Here is a 20,622-nt window from a genome sequence, read left to right on the forward strand (position 1 = left end):
TTGAGGATATTATTCACAAAAATTTCCCCAACCTCACTGGAGAGGACAACATTCAAATTCAGGAAATGCAGAGAACCCCTATGAGATACTATACAAGAAGATGACCATCCTCAAGATACCATGTCCCCAAGATGTAGTCATCAGATTCTTCAAGGTCAAAATGAAAGATAAAATGTTAAAGGCAGCTAGGGAGATAGGGCAGGTCACCTACAAAGAGTACTCTATCAGGCTAACAGTGGACCTTTCTCAGAAACCCTTCAAGCCAAAAGAGATTGGGGGCCTATATTTAGCAATCTTAAAAGAAATATTAACCAGGAATTTCATATCTAGCCAAGCTAAACTTCATAAGTATATGAGAAATAAGATCCTTTTCAAACAAGCAAATGCCTAGGGAATTCACTACCATCAGACCTGCCTTAGAAGAGATCATTAAGGAAGTGCTAAATATGAAAAAGGAAATCCATTACCAACCACTACAAAAACAGATTTAAGTAGTAGACCACTGACAGTATAAAGCACCACACAATTAAATCTGCATAATAACCAGCTAACAAGACAATGACAGGATCGAATTTACACGTATCATATTAAACTTGAATGTACACAGGATACATGCCCAATTGAAAGGCACAGAGTGGCGAGTTGGAGAAAGAAGAAGCAAGATCCAACTGTATGCTATCTACAGCATACTTATATCACATGCAGTTAACCCATAGGCTTAAAGTAAAGGGATGCAGAAAAATCTACCAAGCAAACAAAGCAGAAAAAAGCAGGGGTTGCTATTCCAATTTCTGTCCAAATGTATTTTAAACCAACAATGATCAGAAAAGACAAAGAAGGGCATTACATAACAGCAAAGAGTTCAATTCTACAAGAAGACTTAACTATCCTAAATATATATGCACCTAACACAGGAGCCCAGATTCATAAAGTAAGTTCTTAGAGACCTACAAAGAGACTAAATTTCATTGGTAGTATTACATGGATTATCAAGACAGAAAACTAACAGATACTAAGGACCTCAACTTGACACTTGACTAAATGTGCCTACAGAACCCTCCACCCCAAATAAATATACATTATTCTCATCTGCACATGGCAAATACTCTAAAACTGACCACACAGTAAGACATGAAACAATCCTGAGCAAATTCAAAAAATCTAAAATAACACCAAACACTGTCAAGGAACCGCACAATAAAAATAGAAATCAGTACTGGGAAAGTCACTCAAAAACATCAGATTACATGGAAATTAATCTGCTCCTTAATGACTTTTGGATAAACAATGAAATTAAGGCAGAAAGTAAGAAATTATTTGAAACTAATGAGAAGAAAAATAACAACGTACTAAGATCTCTGAGACACCGCAAAGTCATGTTAAGAGAAAAGTTTCTAGTGCTAAATGTCTGCATTTGACAGTTAGAAAGATCTCAAATTAACAACCCAATATCACACCTCAAAGAACTAAAGAAACAAGAGCAAACCAATACCAAAGCTGGAAGAAGATAAGAAATAACCAAAATTAGAGCTGAACTGAAGGAAATTGAGATGCAAAAAAATTATACAAAAGCTCAGTGAATCCAGGAGTTATTCAAAAGAATAAACAAGTTTGATAAATCACAATCTAGACTAATCAAGAATAAAAGAGCGAAGATCCAAATAAACACAATCAGAAATGTCAAAGAGGACATTACCACTTGACCCCACAGAAATACAAAAACTCTCAGAGATTACTATGAATACCTTATGGACACAAACTAGAAAACATCCAACCTGGAAACATACAGTTTCTCAAGATTGAACCAGAAAGAAACTGAATCCCTGGACAGATGAATAATGAGATCTGAAATTGAATCAGTAACAAAAAGCCTAGGAACCAGGAAGAGACCAGGACCAGATGCATTCACAGCCAAATTCTTCAGAGGTGTAAAGAGCTGGTACCATTCCCACGTAAACTATTCCAAAATAACTGCGGAGGGGGGCTTCTCCCTAACTCATTCTTGAGGCTAACATCATTCTGACACCAAAACTAGACAGACACACAACAAAAAGAGAAAAAGAGAAAACTTCAGGTCAGTATCCTTGATGAACCATAGATGCAAAAATCCTCAAAATCCTAGCAACACAGATCCAGCAGCACATCAAAAAGCTAATCCGCCACAATCAAATAGGCTTTATCCCTGGGATGCAAGATTGGGTCAGCATACACAAATCAATAAATGTGATTCATCACGTAAACCGAATTAAAAACAAAAAACACATAATTATCTCAATATATGCAGGAAAAGCTTTTGATAACATTCAACGTCCATTCATGTTAAAAGCTCTCAACAAACTAGTTGTTGAAGGAACATATCTCAAAATAAGAGCCATCTATGACAAATCCACAACCAATATCATACTAAATGGGCAAAAGCTGGAAGCATTCCCCTTGAGAACTGGAATAAGACAAGGATGCCCACTCTTACCACTTCTATTCAACATAATACTGGAAGTCCTTGCCAGAGCAGTCAGACAAGAGAAAGAAATAAAAGGCATCCAAATAGAAAGAGAGGAAGTCAGAAGTCAAATTATCTCTGTTTGCAGGTGATAGGATTGTATACCTAGAAAATCCCATAGTCTCTGCATAAAAGTTCCTAGATCTGATTAAAAATAAAAACTTCAACAACATTTCAGGATACAAGATCAGTGTACAAAAATCAGTAGTATTTCTATACACCAATAAGATTGAGACCCAAGTTAAGAACGCAATCCCACTTTCAAAACCCACACACACAAAAATACCTATAGTACATTTAACCAAGGAGGTGAAAGATCTCTAAAAGGAGAACTAGAAAACACTGCTGAAAGAAATCATAGATGACAAAAAAATAGAAAAATATTCCATGCTCATGGATTAGAAGAATCAACATCATTAAAATGACCAGACTCCTCAAAGCCATCTACAGATTCAATGCTATTTCTATCAAACTATCAATGTTATTTTTCACAGAAATAGAAAAAAAAACCGAACAATTTGTATGAGAACGAAAAAGAGCCTGTATAGCCAAAGCATTTCTAAGCAAAATGGGCAAAGGAGTAGACAGCACATTACTCAACTTCAGACTATACTACAGGGTTACAATAACTGAAACATCATGGTACCAGTACAAAAAATAACAGTGCAAAAACAGTCACATAGACCAATGGAGCAGAATAGAGAACCCAGAAACAAAACTACACACCTACAGCCATCTGATCTTCTACAAAGTCAGCGAAAAATAAGCAATGGGGAAAGGACTCCTAATTCAATAGATGGTACGGGGTTAGCTGGCTAGCTATATGTTGACAAATGAAACTAGACTTCTCCCTTTCACCATGTCCAAAAATTGAATTAAAGATTTAAATGTAAGACCTCAAACCATAGGAATCCTAGAAGAAAACCTAGGAAACACCATTCTGTACATTAGCCTTGGGAAATAGTTTATGACTAAGTCTTGAAAAGCAATTGCAACAAAAACAAAATTGAAAAATGGGACCTAATTAAACAAGCTACTGAACCCGAAAAGAAACTATCAAAAGAGTAAGCAACAACCTACAGAATGTGAGAAACTATTTCTAAATTAATGCAACTGACAAAGATCTAATACCTGAATCAATAAGGAACTTAATTCAACAAGCAGAAAGCAAACAACCCCATTGAAAAGTCTGCAAAAGACATGAACAGAGTTCTGAAGACATTCAAGCAGCCAAAAATCATGAAAACACAACTTCACCAATCATCAGAAAAATGTAAATCAAATCACAATGAGGCATCATCTCACATCAATCAGAAAGGCTATTTTTTAAAAACCCTTTGCATGTTGTTACTGTTTTTATTCTTTAGCTACCACAGGTAGCTTCAGTAGAAGTCAGCTCCACTGCCCTGCCAGACCTTCTCTAAATATTAATAGCCAGCATTCTTACAAGAAAGTTTTTATACAAAAGGAGATGTTACACAAAAGCGGGGAAGGTTAAGCTATTGTATGCATTTGTTTGCAATGTGTCATCTCACAGAACTCATCCTTGTAGCCCATCAGGGCAGGAGCCGTCTTCACATGTCTTCATAATATTTCGTAAGGGAGGCCATTTTCCACAGTGCTTCAGCTCTCAAATGCAAGTGGAGCCTGACATAATAAAACTTTGTTTTCATCTCAGCCATGCTGCTGGGAATATATTTCATGTATATTAATAGATTGTAACAGTTCTCTAGGGCTTTGATAACACAGTACACATACTGAAGGACTTTAATTAAAGAAATTTAGTGTCTGGTAATTCTAGAGGCTAGGAATCTGACATCAAGCTGTTGGCTGAGGTTACTTCTCAGAGGCCACTCTCTTTGGCTAGTAGATGGTCATCTTTTATGTCTGTGATCACAGGATATTTTCTTGAGCTTCTCTGTGCACCTACTGCTTTTTCTAATGAGGACACCAGTCAAATGGCTATTACTAAAAAGTCAAAAAGCAACAGATGCTGGGGAAGCTGCATGGGAAAGGAAACACTTACGCACTGTTGGTGGGAATATAAATTAGTTCAGCCTTCATAAAAAGCAGTTTGGAGATTTCTCAAAACAGAGCTACCATTCCACCCAGCAATCCCATTCCTAGGTATATGTCCAAAAGAAAATAAATCATGCTACCAAAAAGATACCTGCACTCATATGTTCATCATAGCACTATTCACCATAGCAAAGACATGGAATCTACCTAGGTGCCCATCAATGGTGGAGTGGATAAAGAAAACAAGATGCATATACACCATGGAATACTACACAGCCATAAAAAATAACGAAATAATGTTCTTCCCAGCAACATGAATGCAGCTGGAGGCTGTTATCCTAAGTGAATTAGTGCAGGAACAGAAAACCAATACTGCATGTTCTCACTTTTAAGTGGGAACTAAACAATGGGTATTCATTAAAATAAAGATAGAAATAGTAGACACTGGGGATTACTAGAGAGGGAAGGAAGGGAGGGGGCAAGGGTTGAAAAACTGACTGTTGGGTTCTATTTGGGCTCACTATTTGGGTGATGGGATCATTCATATTCTAAACCTCAGCATTGCACAATATACCCATGTAACAAAACTGAACATGTACTTCCTGACTCTAAAAAGTTTAAATTATAAAAAAAGAGAGTTTCTAGGAAGTATTTTTTAAAGTATTTCAAAGGAAAATAAAATGTAATAGGGATATGATTCACTGAAGTTTGATTATTAACTACTGAATAATGAAGTTTTGACTATGTTTTCACATGAATGAGTTATATGGAATTATGCTAAATTACTTTCAGAAACATAATAGCATGCACAAAGATGTCTGGAGATTAAAGTGGCACTCAGATGATGGACTTTGAAGTTATGTTTTGATAACCAAACTCTAATTTAATTAAATCACAATTTGTCAAAAATTCAACACTGGGATATATATTTTGAAATATAGTAAACTCTATCAGTGATAGTAGACTGGTAAACATTTAGTAAATACTGATTTGCACCTTCCAAAAACATGTTTTTCTCTGATCAAAATCAAGTTTGTGATTTGGCAAACTGAGAGTTGGAAGCAAAGTTGGGAGAGTTGGAAAAAAAATAATTCATATAAAGTTAAGAAACCTACTAATAAGTAATTTGGGTTTATATCATTACTCTAAAATGGAATCTGGACTATTAAACCATAAGATTATTAAACAGACAACTCTATACCACATCTTGTATTTAAATTGATTTTTGTTATCACAAGAATTGTTTAGGTTGTAGTAATTGCTATTAGCTCTCTTAATTAGATACTTGAATTTAATTCAGTTATTTTTGTTAGGGGCTATGCTAAAATATTCAAGCTGTCTTTAAGAATTAAAGGGAAGTTTCAAAGTAAACATTAAAAATAGAAGTCATATGAGACATGCTATAGTTGTATTTTCAAATTAAGAAAGCTGAGGCAGCACATTCACAAAATGTGAGTAGAGAGATGAAGATGGATTAAGCCTGGATTTAAAATGATATATGCTGTTATGGCTCAATTGCAGAATGACATCAATACTTATGAGCCTCTTTCTTGTTTGTCTCCATGGATGTGCTATAATTGCGTCATCTATATTTTCAGCAGTTAAAGCCTGATATTTCTTGTGGCTTATAAATGTTGTAAATTCTTTTTGTTGTACTATTCTTGTGACGTCATACCATGATTAGACAAAATTCTATCAGTAGAAAATTTGATCCTGTGTGAATACAGAGTATTATATAAATCCAACAAAACAATTTGCAAACTAAAAAACATACTCATCTTATTGACTTTCATAATATTTTTATCAATCAATGACTAAAATGTGTGCCTTTTAAAGATTTTAAAGTAAATTGCATTGATTTCATTATTTTTCCAATGCTGAGTTTTTTATAATGATAATTTTGTTGAACTGGCATGCAAGCCTAGGCTTCAATTGACCATCTATTTTCTGAAGATGAATAATGGAATGACCAGACCCTAACTACCTTGAGTTCAAATCTTGGCTTCGCTTTCAGTTTCACCTGGGTGATTTGAGAAATTAACTTACTCTCTCTGGGTATTAGTTTCCTTATCTAGAGAATGGGGTATATAATCATACCTGCCCCATAGAATTGTTATGAGGATTAAATGAGTTAATATATGTAAAACATTTGGAACTGGGCTGGCATCTAGTAACCCCTCTATAAATATTAGCTACTATTATGTGTAAAAGAGATCCCCTAAATAGTTTTATACATAGGTACCCAGAGTTGGTTTGGATTTAAAGACCTTTCCTCATGATAAGTTGATTGAGCAAATGCAGATTTAGATGCAAAATCAATCATTCAATCAATTTTCAAAGATTTGGAGACAAGAAAAGACTGAGACATTGAAGCAGGTTGTTTTTTGAGTTCCTTTGAAGTTTTTTATTATTCATTCAAATAGTTTATAGAGCTTTTATGAAGTGCCAGGCCCTGAGCCAGATGCTAGAGTTTCAAAGCCCTTGGCCCCAGGGATCTATGGTTTACTGACAGAGAGACAAGGAAGCCCACTATTCTAAAACAGCATGGTGAGAGCCACGACAGAAGGAATTGTGGGTGCTGCAGGTGCCTCAGTGTCCACAGCAAGTAGATAACCCAGGCACCGGCAGGGAGCTGCAAGGAGGAGTGGGATGAAGCCTTCCCAGTGGTGGGAAACCAGGATTCCAGTAAGCGGGCCAGCCGTGGATATCATGAACAGGAGGAAGAAAGCATCCTGCCCCTAGCGGGCTCCCCGTCAGCATGCCTCTAGCCATCATACATGGGGCAAGGAAGTAGCAAGGGTCTGCTGCCTACAAAGTCAACAAAGGGGAAATTTACCTAACTCATCTGGAATTGGTCTAACAGACAAATTATTCCAAAATGCTTTGGTAGTTCTATGGCTTGATGTTTATAAAGGCTTTCAGAGGCAGCCAGCCTTTTTATAAAGCACTGTACTGTGTGCACCTAGTGAGGAGTGAGCAGTGTGGCTGTGGACCAGCGGGTAGAAGTTACAGAGAGCAAAAAGGGGAGAAGCAAGCCTCAGGTTGAACTGACCAACCTAGAAAAAGGTTGAGCATATTGCTTTACATACATGTGATGACCCAGAAACTTTTCTTTGGTTAATTTCAGCTCCCTCAGAGGCCCCTGATGTCTGGAGAAATGTGAACTCAGAGCCAGGAAGTCACATTGTGACCTTATTCTGGAAGGTAAGATGTGCAGATTCCAAAGGCCACGTTTGTGGAAACAAATATGTCTTCCTCTGTAGAACGGTGGATTGGTTCAATGTCTTAACTGGAAGGCATCTTCACATTCATCCAATAGAATTTCTTACCTAGTAGAAGAATCCCACTCTACTTTTTTGATAGCTCATGCCACTGATTGCCAGTTCTGACTGGTAGAACATTCTTCTCTGCAACTTCAACTCAGGCCAGCCCTGATTTTCGCAGGGCCCAGGGCAAAGGTGTAAGTGAACAACCACATTTCCTAGTTAAAAGTTGCACATATTTCAAGGCTGGGCATGGTGCTCACACCTGTAATCCCAGCACTTTAGGAGGCTGAGGTGGGCGGATCACGAGGTCAGGAGATCAAGACCAACTTGACCAACATGGTGAAACCCTGTCTCTACTAAAAATACGAAAAATAGCTGGGCGTGGTGGTGCATGCCTGTAATCCCAGCTACTCAGGAGGCTGAAGCAGGAGAATCTATTGAATCTGGGAAGCGGAGGTTGCAGTGAGCCGAGATCACACCACTGCACTCCAGTCTAGGTGACAGAGAAAGACTCCATCTCAAAAAAAAAAAAAGTTACACATATTTAAACATTCATACTATTTATATTTAAAAGTTATAAATCAAGCTTAAACATTGTAATATCAAATAAATTTTATCCATCTATCTTGCCTAATATACCTTCATGACAACCTGGAAGGCCAGGTTTGTATTCTGAACCCTCTGATGCGTCATTTTCACATGGAAACATGGTGATGCTGGGAGAGTGGGCTCTGGTCGCAGCCTACCGCACTTTTCTTCCACCTTTAGTTTGGCACGCTCTGCAAGGATCTCTGTGCACAGACATGTGGACATGCCGGTCTGCAAGTCCGGATTCTGTCCACACCCCAAGCAGATAGCCACTCCCAGCCCACTCTCAGGTTTGGTAGTACACATGCCAGGAGAGAGGAGGCCTGAGGAACAAGCCCTGGAAGTGGGCTTGGGACTGTGTGGGCAGGAATTTCTCTGCAACCTGAGGATTATCCAGAGGAGGGCTCTGAGTATGGAGAGCAGCTAATCCCTGTACAGCTGCATGGGGACAGCACAGCTGGAGGTGGGGTGAGGCCAGGACTCAGGCTTCTCTGGCGGGGTCCCAGGGTGGCACTGTTTGTACTCATTGCTTTTCTACCCTTGGCTACTCTTCCTTGTGATTCCCGACCTGAGCACTCTTCTCAAGACACATAACACTCTTGTGGCTCTTAACTCCAAATGATCGTCTTCTCGACTAACCTTCAGTTAGATTCCGGTGTCTGATTTCAGGCTTGGTTGAGAGAGTTATTTTCTCTGTTAAGCTGTTTGAATTTGCTGGTGTGTGTGTGTGTGTAAGGGAGTTGAGGGACAGAAAAGATGAAAAGAGAATTGTACAAACTCCTTTCAATTAAAACCCTTTTAAAAATGTTTATCAATATTTTTCAGCCTTTATCAAAATTGCATGCCAATGGAAAGATCCTGTTCTACAATGTAGTTGTAGAAAATCTAGACAAACCGTCCAGGTCAGAGATCCATTCCATTCCTGCACCGGCCAAAAGCACAAAACTAACTCTCGACCGGCATTCCTACCAAATCTGGGTCACAGCCAACAACAGTGTGGGCGCCTCTCCTGCTTCTGTAATAGTCATCTCTGCAGACCCTGAAAACCGTGAGCTTGTTTTTCATTTTTATTCTCATTCTCTAGGAAAATGTTGATGATGTTATAAAGTAGTGATAGATAATTGAGAAGACAATAACTTAAGAAGACAAAATGGCCAGGTATGTCAACATGTTTCAGTGGGACAGCCCTTCAGTGTGGGGAGGAGACTTTAGCCATGGTTCAGGACATTTCTGTCTAGGGGATTCTTCAACATACTTGGGGAAATTATCTCAGGTTTATTCAAGTAAACGCATCCTAACAAACAGTCACCACTGAGAGTTGGAGTTAATATTCATGAGCTTTGTGGCTTGTGAAATATGGATTGCATTTACTATTTTGTAAAAAGTGTTCAGTCTTTGTACCTGAAAAGAGCCCATGAACATTTCCAGAGATCATCAGAACTGGCATCAACTTTCACCAGGGGCTCAGCTAACATTATAGAATAAAAGATAATAACTGGCTAATCTCTTGCCTATGAAAGAGCAAACAAGGTGGAATGGCCTTCCATGCCAAATCAACAGTGATATTAATTTCCTTCTTAGAGAGCCATAAAAAGAGTCAGCCTCACAGTTACACGCTATGAGATGATACACACATACGCATACATAATGCAGTTGGCAAGTGGCATCCTACGATCATTCACGAACCTCACAATAATATCACCCTTCAGTTCCTGCTATTAAAATTTCTAGACCCTGCTTATGAGGTTATGGTAGGTTCTATGGTACATATTTATTCAAGTTCAGCTTAAATTTGGGTTAAGTGAATTGGATTAGAGGATATTTTACTTATTTATTTATTTGAAAATAAATAATAAATAAATAAACTCCAGGCTAGAGTGCAGTGGCACTATCTCGGTTCACTGCAACCTCTACCTCCTGGGTTCAAGCAATTCTCCTGCCCCAGCCTCCCGAATAGCTAGAATTACAGGCCTCCGCCAGAACACCTGGCAATTTTTTTTTTTTTTTTTGCATTTTTAGTAGAAACCGGGTTTCACCATAATGGCCAGGCTGATCTCAAACTCCTGAGCTCAAGGGGTCCACCTGCCTTGGCCTCCCTAAAGTGCTGGGATTAAAAGTGTGAGCCACTGTGCCCAGCCAGTTTTATTTTTATGTTTTTAGAAGAACTATCCAGTATGTATCAGATGAGGAAAAGAAATTATATTGTGCCATAGAAGAAAAGCTCTAGGAGGTGGTTTAGGAGTTGTTTAGTGTAACCTTTGCTTTCTGAAGAACTGTATTAAAGAAGTTATATTCTGACTTCATTAGGATCTGAACAGGAAAAGGGGACATTTCATTGCACCAGGGAGAGCTGGTACTGTTGCTTTTGAACTGGTCTCAGGCCAGTCCAAAGCAACACTGCTGAGAGCAGTTATGTATTTTGGAGTCTCCTACCATACCCTCCATCCCCATGCCCTGCCTTCAGATGCCTAGACCTTCCATTGTGAGGCTCCAGCTAGCTATCCTTAAGTGCTCCATGTTTCCCTATGGTGCAAATGACTGACAAAAAGATTTCCCTACTCTTTCATTTACCTGCATCTCTTAAAACATATTTTCAAATTTAAAGAAGGAGATTTCTAAGAGTTGTAACCCTGGTTTTGGAGTTAAATTTTAGTCAGCATCAATAAGTAAAGTGAAGTCAGCCCTAATATGTGAGGGGCATTTGTCTGCTTGATGGAGGAAGGCTGGGAAGCCATGTGGATGGGATCTGTAATGCCCTCCTGGGCTTTTACTTTTTACCTAGGGCTACACATTCCTTTGGGTGCCCCCAGCTGGATGATATTTGGATGCCCTTTAAAAAGAATCAGTTGTAATTAGGGTTGCCAGATAAAGTGCAGGATTCCCAGCTAAATATGAATTACAGACAAACAATAAGTCAGTTCTTAGTGTAAGTCTATGGAAAGGGGAGAAATTCACATGCCTCAAGGTTAAGGTATCCCCTTGTTGGAACTCAGGAGTTCCGTGAGGTCGTGTCACCCTTTTTCCAGTTGTCAGACATCAGGAAACCTACTTTAACTTGTAAAATAGGTTGAGATGGCAGCATTAGTCATAAACTGTGTGCATATCCTTATATAAGCCAACTTTTTATACACCTGAATGTTGTCTTCTTGTCTTCAACTCAATTCCTACCCCTAACACCTCATAAGCAGTATCTACTTCAGGGGCAACTGATACTGTTGTGGGAGAATTAACCTGCATTAGTTATTCATTCAACAGGTGTTTTTTGAAGCTGATCCAGTACCTAATACCAGATTGTAGATCAAGGATCAACAAATTTTGTGGTAAAGGGGCAGATAGCAAACCTTTTTGCAGGTCATACAGTCACCATCACATCTTCTATTATATACATTCTTGTTGGTTTATTTGTATTTTTGCAACTCTTAAAAAGTCTTAGAACTGGCTGGGCGCTGTGGCTGACGCCTGCAATCCCAGCACTTTGGGAGGCCGAGGCGGGTGGATCACGAGGTCAAGAGATCGAGACCATCCTGGTCAACATGGTGAAACCCCGTCTCTACTAAAAAAATACAAAAAATTAGCTGGGCAGGGTGGCGCGTGCCTATAATCCCAGCTACTCGGGAGGCTGAGGCAGGAGAATTGCCTGAACCCAGGAGGTGGAGGTTGCAGTGAGCCGAGATCGCGCCATTGCACTCCAGCCTGGGTAAAAAGAGTGAAACTCCGTCTCAAAAAAAAATAAAATAAAATAATTTCTTAGAACCTTAAGGGTCATATGAAAACAACCCTCAGAGGCTGGAATCATCCTACTGGTGGTAGTTTGCTGACCCCTGTCCTAGGTGCTGAAGTTGGTTGGGCTTCAGAAGGTCAAATGGGCATCTGAAGGGCAGGGGTGAATATTTGCTGGGAAGTAAGAGGTAGGAACTCACCTATTGAAGCATCCCCCACCCAAGTACCTGTAACTATTGAAGTGGAGGTCTGTTACGTACTAGATATAGTGCATGTATATGTTTACTTCTACCTTACACACTTAAAACAATTTACAGTTAACTAAATCTGGATCATTGCTCTATTACAGTGCATGTATATATTTGTTTTCCACCTTACACACTTAAAACAATTTACAGTTAATTAAATCTGGATCATTGCTCTATTTCTTTATATACAGAAGAGGTTGAGGAAGAAAGAATTGTAGACACAGAGGGTGGATTCTCTCTGTCTTGGAAACCCCAACCTGGAGATGTTGTAGGCTATGTTGTGGACTGGTGTGACCATCCCCAGTATACACTCTGTGATCTCCAGTGGAAGAATGTAGATCCCAATGCCACAAGCACAGTAATTAGCACAGGTAAGAGGAACCTTCAATATCTTCTCATTACTATATTCACCGTGAAGCAAGTTCCAGTGGGATCTCTGGACTGTTTCACAGACTTTGACTATGCTAAGCTAATACTTTTGAAACGACAAATCCAGCATGGGTGTTAGGAGTTCAGATGTTACAAGAATATGTAACATCTTGCCCTTTAAATCCACTTTTGCAGAGAATATCTGCACATGAGGTGGGAATTGAGTTTCATAAACTTGTTTCTCTAAATTAGTGCCTAGTCTCCAATGGCAGAGGGACATTATAACAGTTGTCCAGAGAGCTATTACAAAAGCAGAGACTTGCATGGATTTGGAAGATGTTTAAGACATAGAGTTGATGGGAGTCAATCATCAACTTCAGTTTCAATAGAACACGTAGAACTTGTTCTCTTACCTCCCACGTTGGATATGTAATGTGAAGATTGCTAGTTTAGCAGTCAGAGGAGCATAGGTTTGTGTGGCTTGAGCTGGAGGGGTGGGTGGCGCCATCTACTGGGCTCAGGGAAAGGTGTGGGAAATGTCCCTCTTCAGAGGGTGATCAAGGCCCCACCAATTTCAGTGGTATGGTGGGTTCGGGAAAGAGTTTGCAGAGGTAAAGGTGTGAAAGGGAAATGAGGAAGTGGAAGCAAAGCTTTCAAGACTGTTGGCTTTAATGGGAAAAAGGAAGACAAGGAACTGGAAAAGGATTTGGAGTCAAAGAAGGGTTTGAATGGTTTTCTGTGTCTGGTCTGATTCTGCACCCAGTTCTGTGCACATGGATGCAGGCATGTTTGACAGCTCTTGCTTCAGAGGATACTAGAGAGACCAGTCCCTGCAGGCTTTGCTGGAGACAAGACAGTGGGGCCAGATGTTTGCAACATGGAGGACTCCAAGGCTTCATGGAAGGAGGGAATATGATAGGGATGAAATGCAAAGGCCATTATTAGGGGAGGAGAAATTTATTTTTCTTTTTTCTTTTTTTTTTGAGACAGACTGTTGATCTGCTACCCAGGCTGGAGTGCAGTGGCTTGATCTCAGCTCACTGCACCTCTGCCTCTTGGGTTCAAGTGATTTTCCTGTCTCAGCCTCCCCAGTAGCTGGAATTACAGGCGCCCACTATTACGCCTGGCTAATTTTTGTATTTTTAGTGGAGACGAAGTTTCACTATGTTGGCCAGGCTAGTCTCCAACTCCTAGCCTCAAGTGATCAGCCTGCCTCGGCCTCCCAAAGTGTGGAATTACAGGCGTGAGCCACAGTGCCACACCTTTTCACTCTTTTTCTTTCCAGAATTAGGAAACGTCATTCTGTGTTATTAAAAATCTGTTGACTTTTTTTCCGTAGATGCTTTTAGGCCAGGAGTTCGATACAACTTCAGAATTTATGGGTTATCTACAAAAAGAATTGCTCATTTATTAGAGAAGAAAACAGGATACTCTCAGGAACTTGGTAAGTTCAAAGTATTTAATGTGCCCCATGTGTAGACTTGTTCAGAACAATTCATAGATTCCTAGCTTTTGGTTTAAGAAGATGTCAGCACCATACCCAATTTTTGGTGTCCCATTTGTTATAGCAATTGGGGGTTTTAAATTATTTTTTAATCATACTAACATAAAACATTTTCATTAATTCTTATTGCTAAGTCTCTCACTTTCTTCCTTTGTTCAGTCTCTTATACCCAATCACACAAATCAGACCAGTTCTCAGGGGTTCTTCCTTTAGCAGGAGCTAACCCACAGTTTATAGTTGGGTCAGAGCAGGCAGGAGGAATGTGACCTTGTGTGCACAGTCCAAGTGTGCATAAGCGTGGATAGGAAAATGGCCTTAGCAAAGCCTCAAAGTAAGCATTCCTGGATTGTTTTTCAGTGACACTTGGATAACTATGCACTGCCACAACCTTCCTTCCCTCCTTCCCTTCCTTCCCTTTCTTTCCTTCCTTCCCTTCTCTTCCCTCCCTCCCTCCTTCCCTTCCTTCCTTCCTTCCTTTTTTTTTTGCCTTTGTGACTGTGTGCAAGTTATTTAGTCTCTGGGTGTCCATTCTTCATCTGTAAAAGGCAAGACTTGAACAAGATTGCTCAACTCCTTCACAGCTCTCATAAACTGTCAAGGCACAAATCCTCTAGAGAAACAGATAAAACTCCTTAACTTAGCATAAGCTCTTACAACCTCCAGAGCTGGCTGTGGTTCTTCTATTAGTTGACATGAATGTTCTGAGACTATTTCCAAATCATGACTTTTCTCTTATCCCAACTTCTTTTCCTAGCTCCTTCAGACAACCCTCATGTGCTGGTAGATAAGTTGACATCCCATTCCTTCACTCTGAGTTGGAAATATTACTCTACTGAATCTCAACCTGGTTTTATACAAGGGTACCATGTCTATCTGAAATCCAAGGCGAGACAGTGCCATCCACGATTTGAAAAGGCAGTTCTTTCAGGTGACATATATTTTTAATTTATTTGTTAAGATCTCATTATTTCAAATCATAAAATAATGGCTGCTGTCTCAGACTGGCCAGGCTTAATTCTCTGCTTGCATGACTTTATACTGAAAAGGTATTCTTAAGCAAATTAGTAGGGTGAACAAGATGGTGGGGGGGGGGGGGCAGCATTTTAACTTACTTAAAAAACAACGTGACCTGGTATTTTTAGAAGCATCTGAAGCACCATCAGCTCCTTAAGAAAGCCTGCCCTTTATGAAACTTTTTTTTTCACTTTATTGAGCATTGTTCCAGTTTACTTTTAAGCCCCTTGCAAGCTCTTACTATTTCTTACAGATTTGTATCCTCTGCCTGGATCATTAGTACCCATTGTTCAATGGCTTTTTGCTTTTTGTGCCATCTCCTGAACATTTTACCCAGTGTACCCACGGTGATGAAATTATGCTTTGATTTTTGTTTTTGGTATAAACATGTTGATGGTGCTGAGTTAACAAGAGTATTAGTGTCCAACTCTCTCACAAGATACTCACCACACTTTTAATAAAATACTGTTTTCCTTGAAAAAAAAATTTTTTAAATCACAGATGGTTCAGAATGTTGCAAATACAAAATTGACAACCCAGAAGAAAAGGCATTGATTGTGGACAACCTAAAGCCGAAATCCTTCTATGAGTTTTTCGTCACTCCATTCACTAGTGCTGGTGAGGGCCCCAATGCTACGTTCACGAAGGTCACCACTCCGGATGAACACTGTGAGTTTTCCCAAGTCAAAGCTCTTCCCTTAGGAGTTTCTGAAAAACTAACAAATTACAGAAGTATTGACTTAGGTTTTATCTAGATGAGGAATTTTCAAATCTTTTTTCTCCCCATCCCACCTCCCTCTTTCTCTCGATGAAACCCTTTGTTTCACAAAAAAAGGGTTGCACAGATTCTCACTACAGAAAACTGATATAAATGGAGCTAATCTGACTGATTAAGGCCTAGAATCTTCCTTCTGGCTCCCTCAGTGGCCCTTGAGACAATTCTCTGGAACTCAGTCTTACCATCCTGTATGTAGTTTGAAAATCACAGATAGTGTATTTTAGTGTTGCTATCAGAAGAGCTTCTGCCTAGAGAAGAGTGGTGCTGGTTTTCTCAGCAGAATTGTTCTCTGGAGCCAGCTTTCCTCTGACTAGTTTCCCTCAGCAGCAAACAAATTGCTTCTTGATTCTGCCAAGCCTTTAGGGGCAATTAGAGATTGGTGCAGTGGGGTGGGAATTGGGCAGAGGCATGGAGTACTTGCTCGCAAACTCCCCGTTTGCATATTTGATTGGGAAATGTTGAGGTGGAGAGATAGATAGATCTTTTCAAAGATGCATTTGGCTTGAAAGATGGAGAAATAAGAGGGAAGGAAGAAAAACAGTAAGAACTGGTTGATGGAAACATTTATTCTCATGGCAAACCCTGACATCCAATAAACAGGAATGTGGTGAGAGAAAATAGATACTGATGGAGCAAAGAGGAGAAAAGAGTATCTTCAATAAGGGGATCATAGAAGGTCCTGGAAGGCACGCATGAAAAGCAAATAGAGTCAAAAGGCTTGCTTGAAGTTACCACCTTTCCTTAGTATAAGGTGCCCTCACTGAAGCTGGAGCTGTAGAGATGGGCACATTCTATTGCTCTGCTTCCTCTTGAATGCTGAGAAATTTCCTCAGAAATTTCTTCTGCCAGATACCCTAAATCATCTGTCTCAAGTTCAAAGTTCCACAGATCTCTAGGGTAGGGGCAAAACACCACAAGTCTCTTTGCTAAAGCCATAAGAAGAGTCACCTTTGCTCCAGTTCCCAACAAGTTCCTCATCTCCATCTGAGACCACCTCAGCCTGGACTTCACTGTCCATATCACTATCAGCATTTTGGTCAAAGCCATTCAACAAGTCTCTAGGAAGTTCCAAACTTTCCCACATTTTCCTCTCTTCTTCTGAGCCCTCCAAACTGCTCAGCCTCCGCCTGATACCCAGTTCCAAAGTCACTTTCACATTTTTGGGTATCCTTATAAGCAGTGCCCCACTCCCTTGGTACCAATTTACTGTATTAGTCCATTCTCCACTACTATAAAAACTGCCCGAGACTGGGTAATTTATAAAGGAAAGAGGTTTAATTGACTCACAGTTTTGCATGGCTGACGAGGCCTCAGGAAACTTATAATCATGGCAGAAGGGTAAGCAAACACGTCCTTCTTCACATGGCAGCAAGAGAGAGAAGTGCCAAGCAAAGGGGGAAAAGCCACTTATAAAACCATCAGATTTTGTGAGAACTCACTCATTACCACAAGAACAGCAGCATGCATTCAGTTACTTCCCACCAGGCCCCTCCCATGACATGTGGGGATTATGGGAGCTACAATTCAAGATGAAATCTGGGTGGGGACACAGCCAAACCGTACCAGGCAGGTTGTGACACTGACTGTATGTTGACTACTACACTGAAACATGTCCCTAGGTCTCCAAGCCAAAATCCAGAACCCCTTATCAGATTAAGATGTGTCATTAAGATTTACATTATTTGAGCACTCTTGTCATTTTGGAGTTAATTTTAAATTTATTTTCAGGTTAGTTTTCTTCTAGCTTTGGAATTTACTTGGTTGGTATATACACACATACAACACACATGCACACACACACACTTATCTTTAAGTATACATTTTCTAAGTTTCATTCATCTCCCGTATGTTAACCTCATTAGCCTTGGCTTGTGACTATTGATTATATTAGTATTTGAAATATTTGCGAGTTTCCTGACAGAAATTTTACTTTTTATAAAAAAATAGGTAGAATATTATGTGTCTAGCATCCAATTAACTGTACCTCAGATCTTGTTAGATGAGAGTATCTGCTACAATGAGGCTGGAATGATTAAACAGTAAAAACAAAAAAAACAGAAATGCAAAAAATTAATGTAATATTGAAATTGCAAAGTAGTGAATAAATGCTTATTCTGTTGGTACTTTTCAAAATAATCCTTTCTCATTGTAAATTGGTTTGTTAACGTTTTCTCTGATTAGAAGACTAGGTTATTAAATAGAGATAATGAGGCACAGAGAGGGTAAGCAATTTGTTTAAATGTATGGGGTGTCTAAACCAACTGTAATTTGTGTTTTTATATTTGGACATTTGGCACTACATTGCCTTGTGAATTTAATAGGCATTACTGAATCATTTTTTCAATCCCAAATATGGAAGTAGATTATGTTTTCAAAGTTTGTGTTTAAAATTAGCTGAAAATAGCTGACATGAAAAATACCAAGTGTTGATGAGGATGTAGAAAAGCTGAAACTCCCATACCTTGCTGGTAGAAGTAAATTGGTACAAGCAATTTTGGAAAATTCTTTGGTAGTATCGTCTAAAATGAGCATATATATACCCTAGATGTGAGAACCTTCACTCCTAGGTATATATGCCCCCAAAATGCCTACATAAACCCTAAAGAAATACCCGAAGACATATACTAGAATGTTCATGACTGCACAACTCATGAGAGCTGCACACTGGAAATACCAGTTGCCCCTCAAGTAGAAAGGATAATTGTGGTATATTTACACAATGGAATATCACGCAGCAATGAGAATGAACACTTTACATTTACAGAAATAATATGACTGAATCTCACAAATGTAAGGCTGAGTAGAAAAAGCCAGACATGACTCTTGCCCTATGATTCCATCTGTAAAGTACAGAAAAAGGCAAATGCTCTGTGCTGTGAAAGGATAGGCTAGTGGTTGCCTTCGGAGGGAATTACGACTGGTTGGGGACACAAGAGGACCTTGCTCGGGAGCCAGTAATGTTGTCTGGATCTGGGTACTGGTCACATGGGTGTGATCAATTTGTGAAAATTCATTGAGCTGTGTACACTTATCAGCATTTTTCTTCATGTATATATTATACTTCAATAAAATGTTTAGCAAACCAGTCCGAAATTTGGAAATATGGTTGGGTCCTCAGGCTTGCCTTCAAATACATTAAAAATCCGTAACTTAATCAAATTTTAAAACCAACTGTAGTGATTGTGAAAGGAAAATAAAATTCACTATGCAAAGGAAAAAAATAAGCTGAAAGCTGATTCATGCAAGAAGCTACCTTTCCTTTTGTTTCTAAGCAGACAGGTACAGTAAAAGGTTAAATATCTCCACAGGGACCTACTCTATGTTTACCTTATCTTATCCTCTCCAGAAAGATGAATGCATAATTGACTGACTGTTCTTCTACCTGTTCCTTTTCTCTTGAAACTTGTAGATAACCATACCTGCCCCCTTTCTTCTTCAGTCCACTTTTCCCCTTTAAATATTGAAGCCCTCAAAATTATAGTTGGAGAAAGGCACAGACCACATAATGTTTCTCTGCTTTTCTTTATTTCTTCCGGTCACATCCTTCACTTTGGCAAAATAAACTTCTAAATTGATGGAGACCTGTCTCAGATACTTTTTGGTTTACGTGATCAAAAGTACTGTTCTTGAGAGCAACGTTTTCCACAGTGAGATTCAGAAAGAGAGTTTCTTTCCCCTTCCAGGGCCAGGGTTAGTTTTACGCCAGTTGTTGAGGTGCTTGCTTTGGCGCTCTCTTACCTTTCTGAGTCCTTTTCCCTAGAACCCTGTGTTGCCTCATAGCACTGGCATGTGCATCTACCCAGGGCCACTTTTCGGTACAAAATTCCAACATTACCCACCACACTACTCTTCCCAAATCAAGTCGCATTTCTTCCAGGACAGCCAGGTGTCGGGTGGAGCATGGAGAGGGCAGGGGAGGCAAATGGATTGAGCAGAATCATATGTACACATGAATAACTCTTAACCCCACAGACCCTCCCTGAGCAATTTACATTTGTGAAAGGGAGTGTTTACCAACACAGCTGGATTATTATTTGGTGGAAATTGCAAGCAGTGGGAACAGGAAGCTGGTGTCATTCTAATATCAGAGACACTCTGTAAAAGAAAAGATGTTTATTTAGGACTGAGGATTGCAAAGGAAATAAACTATAGTAAACTATGTGCATATTCAGGGAGGTAAAGGAAGACAAAGGTTTTTAAAGAAAAAAAGGGATTATATAATTGCTTTGAAATAATTATTCTTGTCTACAAAGATTAATAACAAGGTGATGCCAGTTCAAGGTTGGATGGGAAGATGTCCTTGCAGAAACATTGTGTGTGTGTGTGTGTGTGTGTGTGTGTGTGTATAAGGTTGCAATGACCTTTGTGCAGGGTTGTGGTTTTTGTATTGTTTTTTGTTACCTGCACAGCCTTCCCAGCTCTTTTTGTCAGGGTTTCCTCCCATTAGTGATTCCATTTTGATTCTAACAACTTTCACAATGGGCATTTGAAATAAATGAAGCAGCAGCTGAGAAATAAACATAATCATTATCCCAGATTAAGACATATTTAGGTAATCTGAGGCTAAGTAGAAGGAGTGTACTAGTCAGTTTTTGGTGTGTAACAAACACCCTCAA

The 20,622-nt window shown here is 39.4% G+C and overlaps 1 protein-coding gene across 3 annotated transcripts in view; it reads left to right on the top strand.

The window, feature by feature from the left end:
- The window catches only part of OSMR (oncostatin M receptor), an 85,525-nt gene that overhangs the window by 60,662 nt on the left and 4,241 nt on the right, over window positions 1–20,622 (top strand). For all 3 annotated transcript variants that reach the window (XM_012460032.3, XM_012460033.3, XM_012460034.3), the window contains exons 10-15: window positions 7,647–7,723; window positions 9,199–9,421; window positions 12,533–12,712; window positions 14,050–14,154; window positions 14,969–15,142; window positions 15,730–15,897. In XM_012460032.3, the coding sequence (XP_012315455.2) occupies window positions 7,647–7,723; window positions 9,199–9,421; window positions 12,533–12,712; window positions 14,050–14,154; window positions 14,969–15,142; window positions 15,730–15,897 (927 nt within the window). The remainder of the gene's footprint in view (window positions 1–7,646; window positions 7,724–9,198; window positions 9,422–12,532; window positions 12,713–14,049; window positions 14,155–14,968; window positions 15,143–15,729; window positions 15,898–20,622) is intronic.

The sequence above is a fragment of the Aotus nancymaae genome, unplaced genomic scaffold (genome assembly GCF_030222135.1).
Source record: "Aotus nancymaae isolate 86718 unplaced genomic scaffold, 86718_ANA_hifiasm-v0.15.2.pri h1tg000014l, whole genome shotgun sequence".
NCBI lineage: Eukaryota > Metazoa > Chordata > Mammalia > Primates > Aotidae > Aotus > Aotus nancymaae.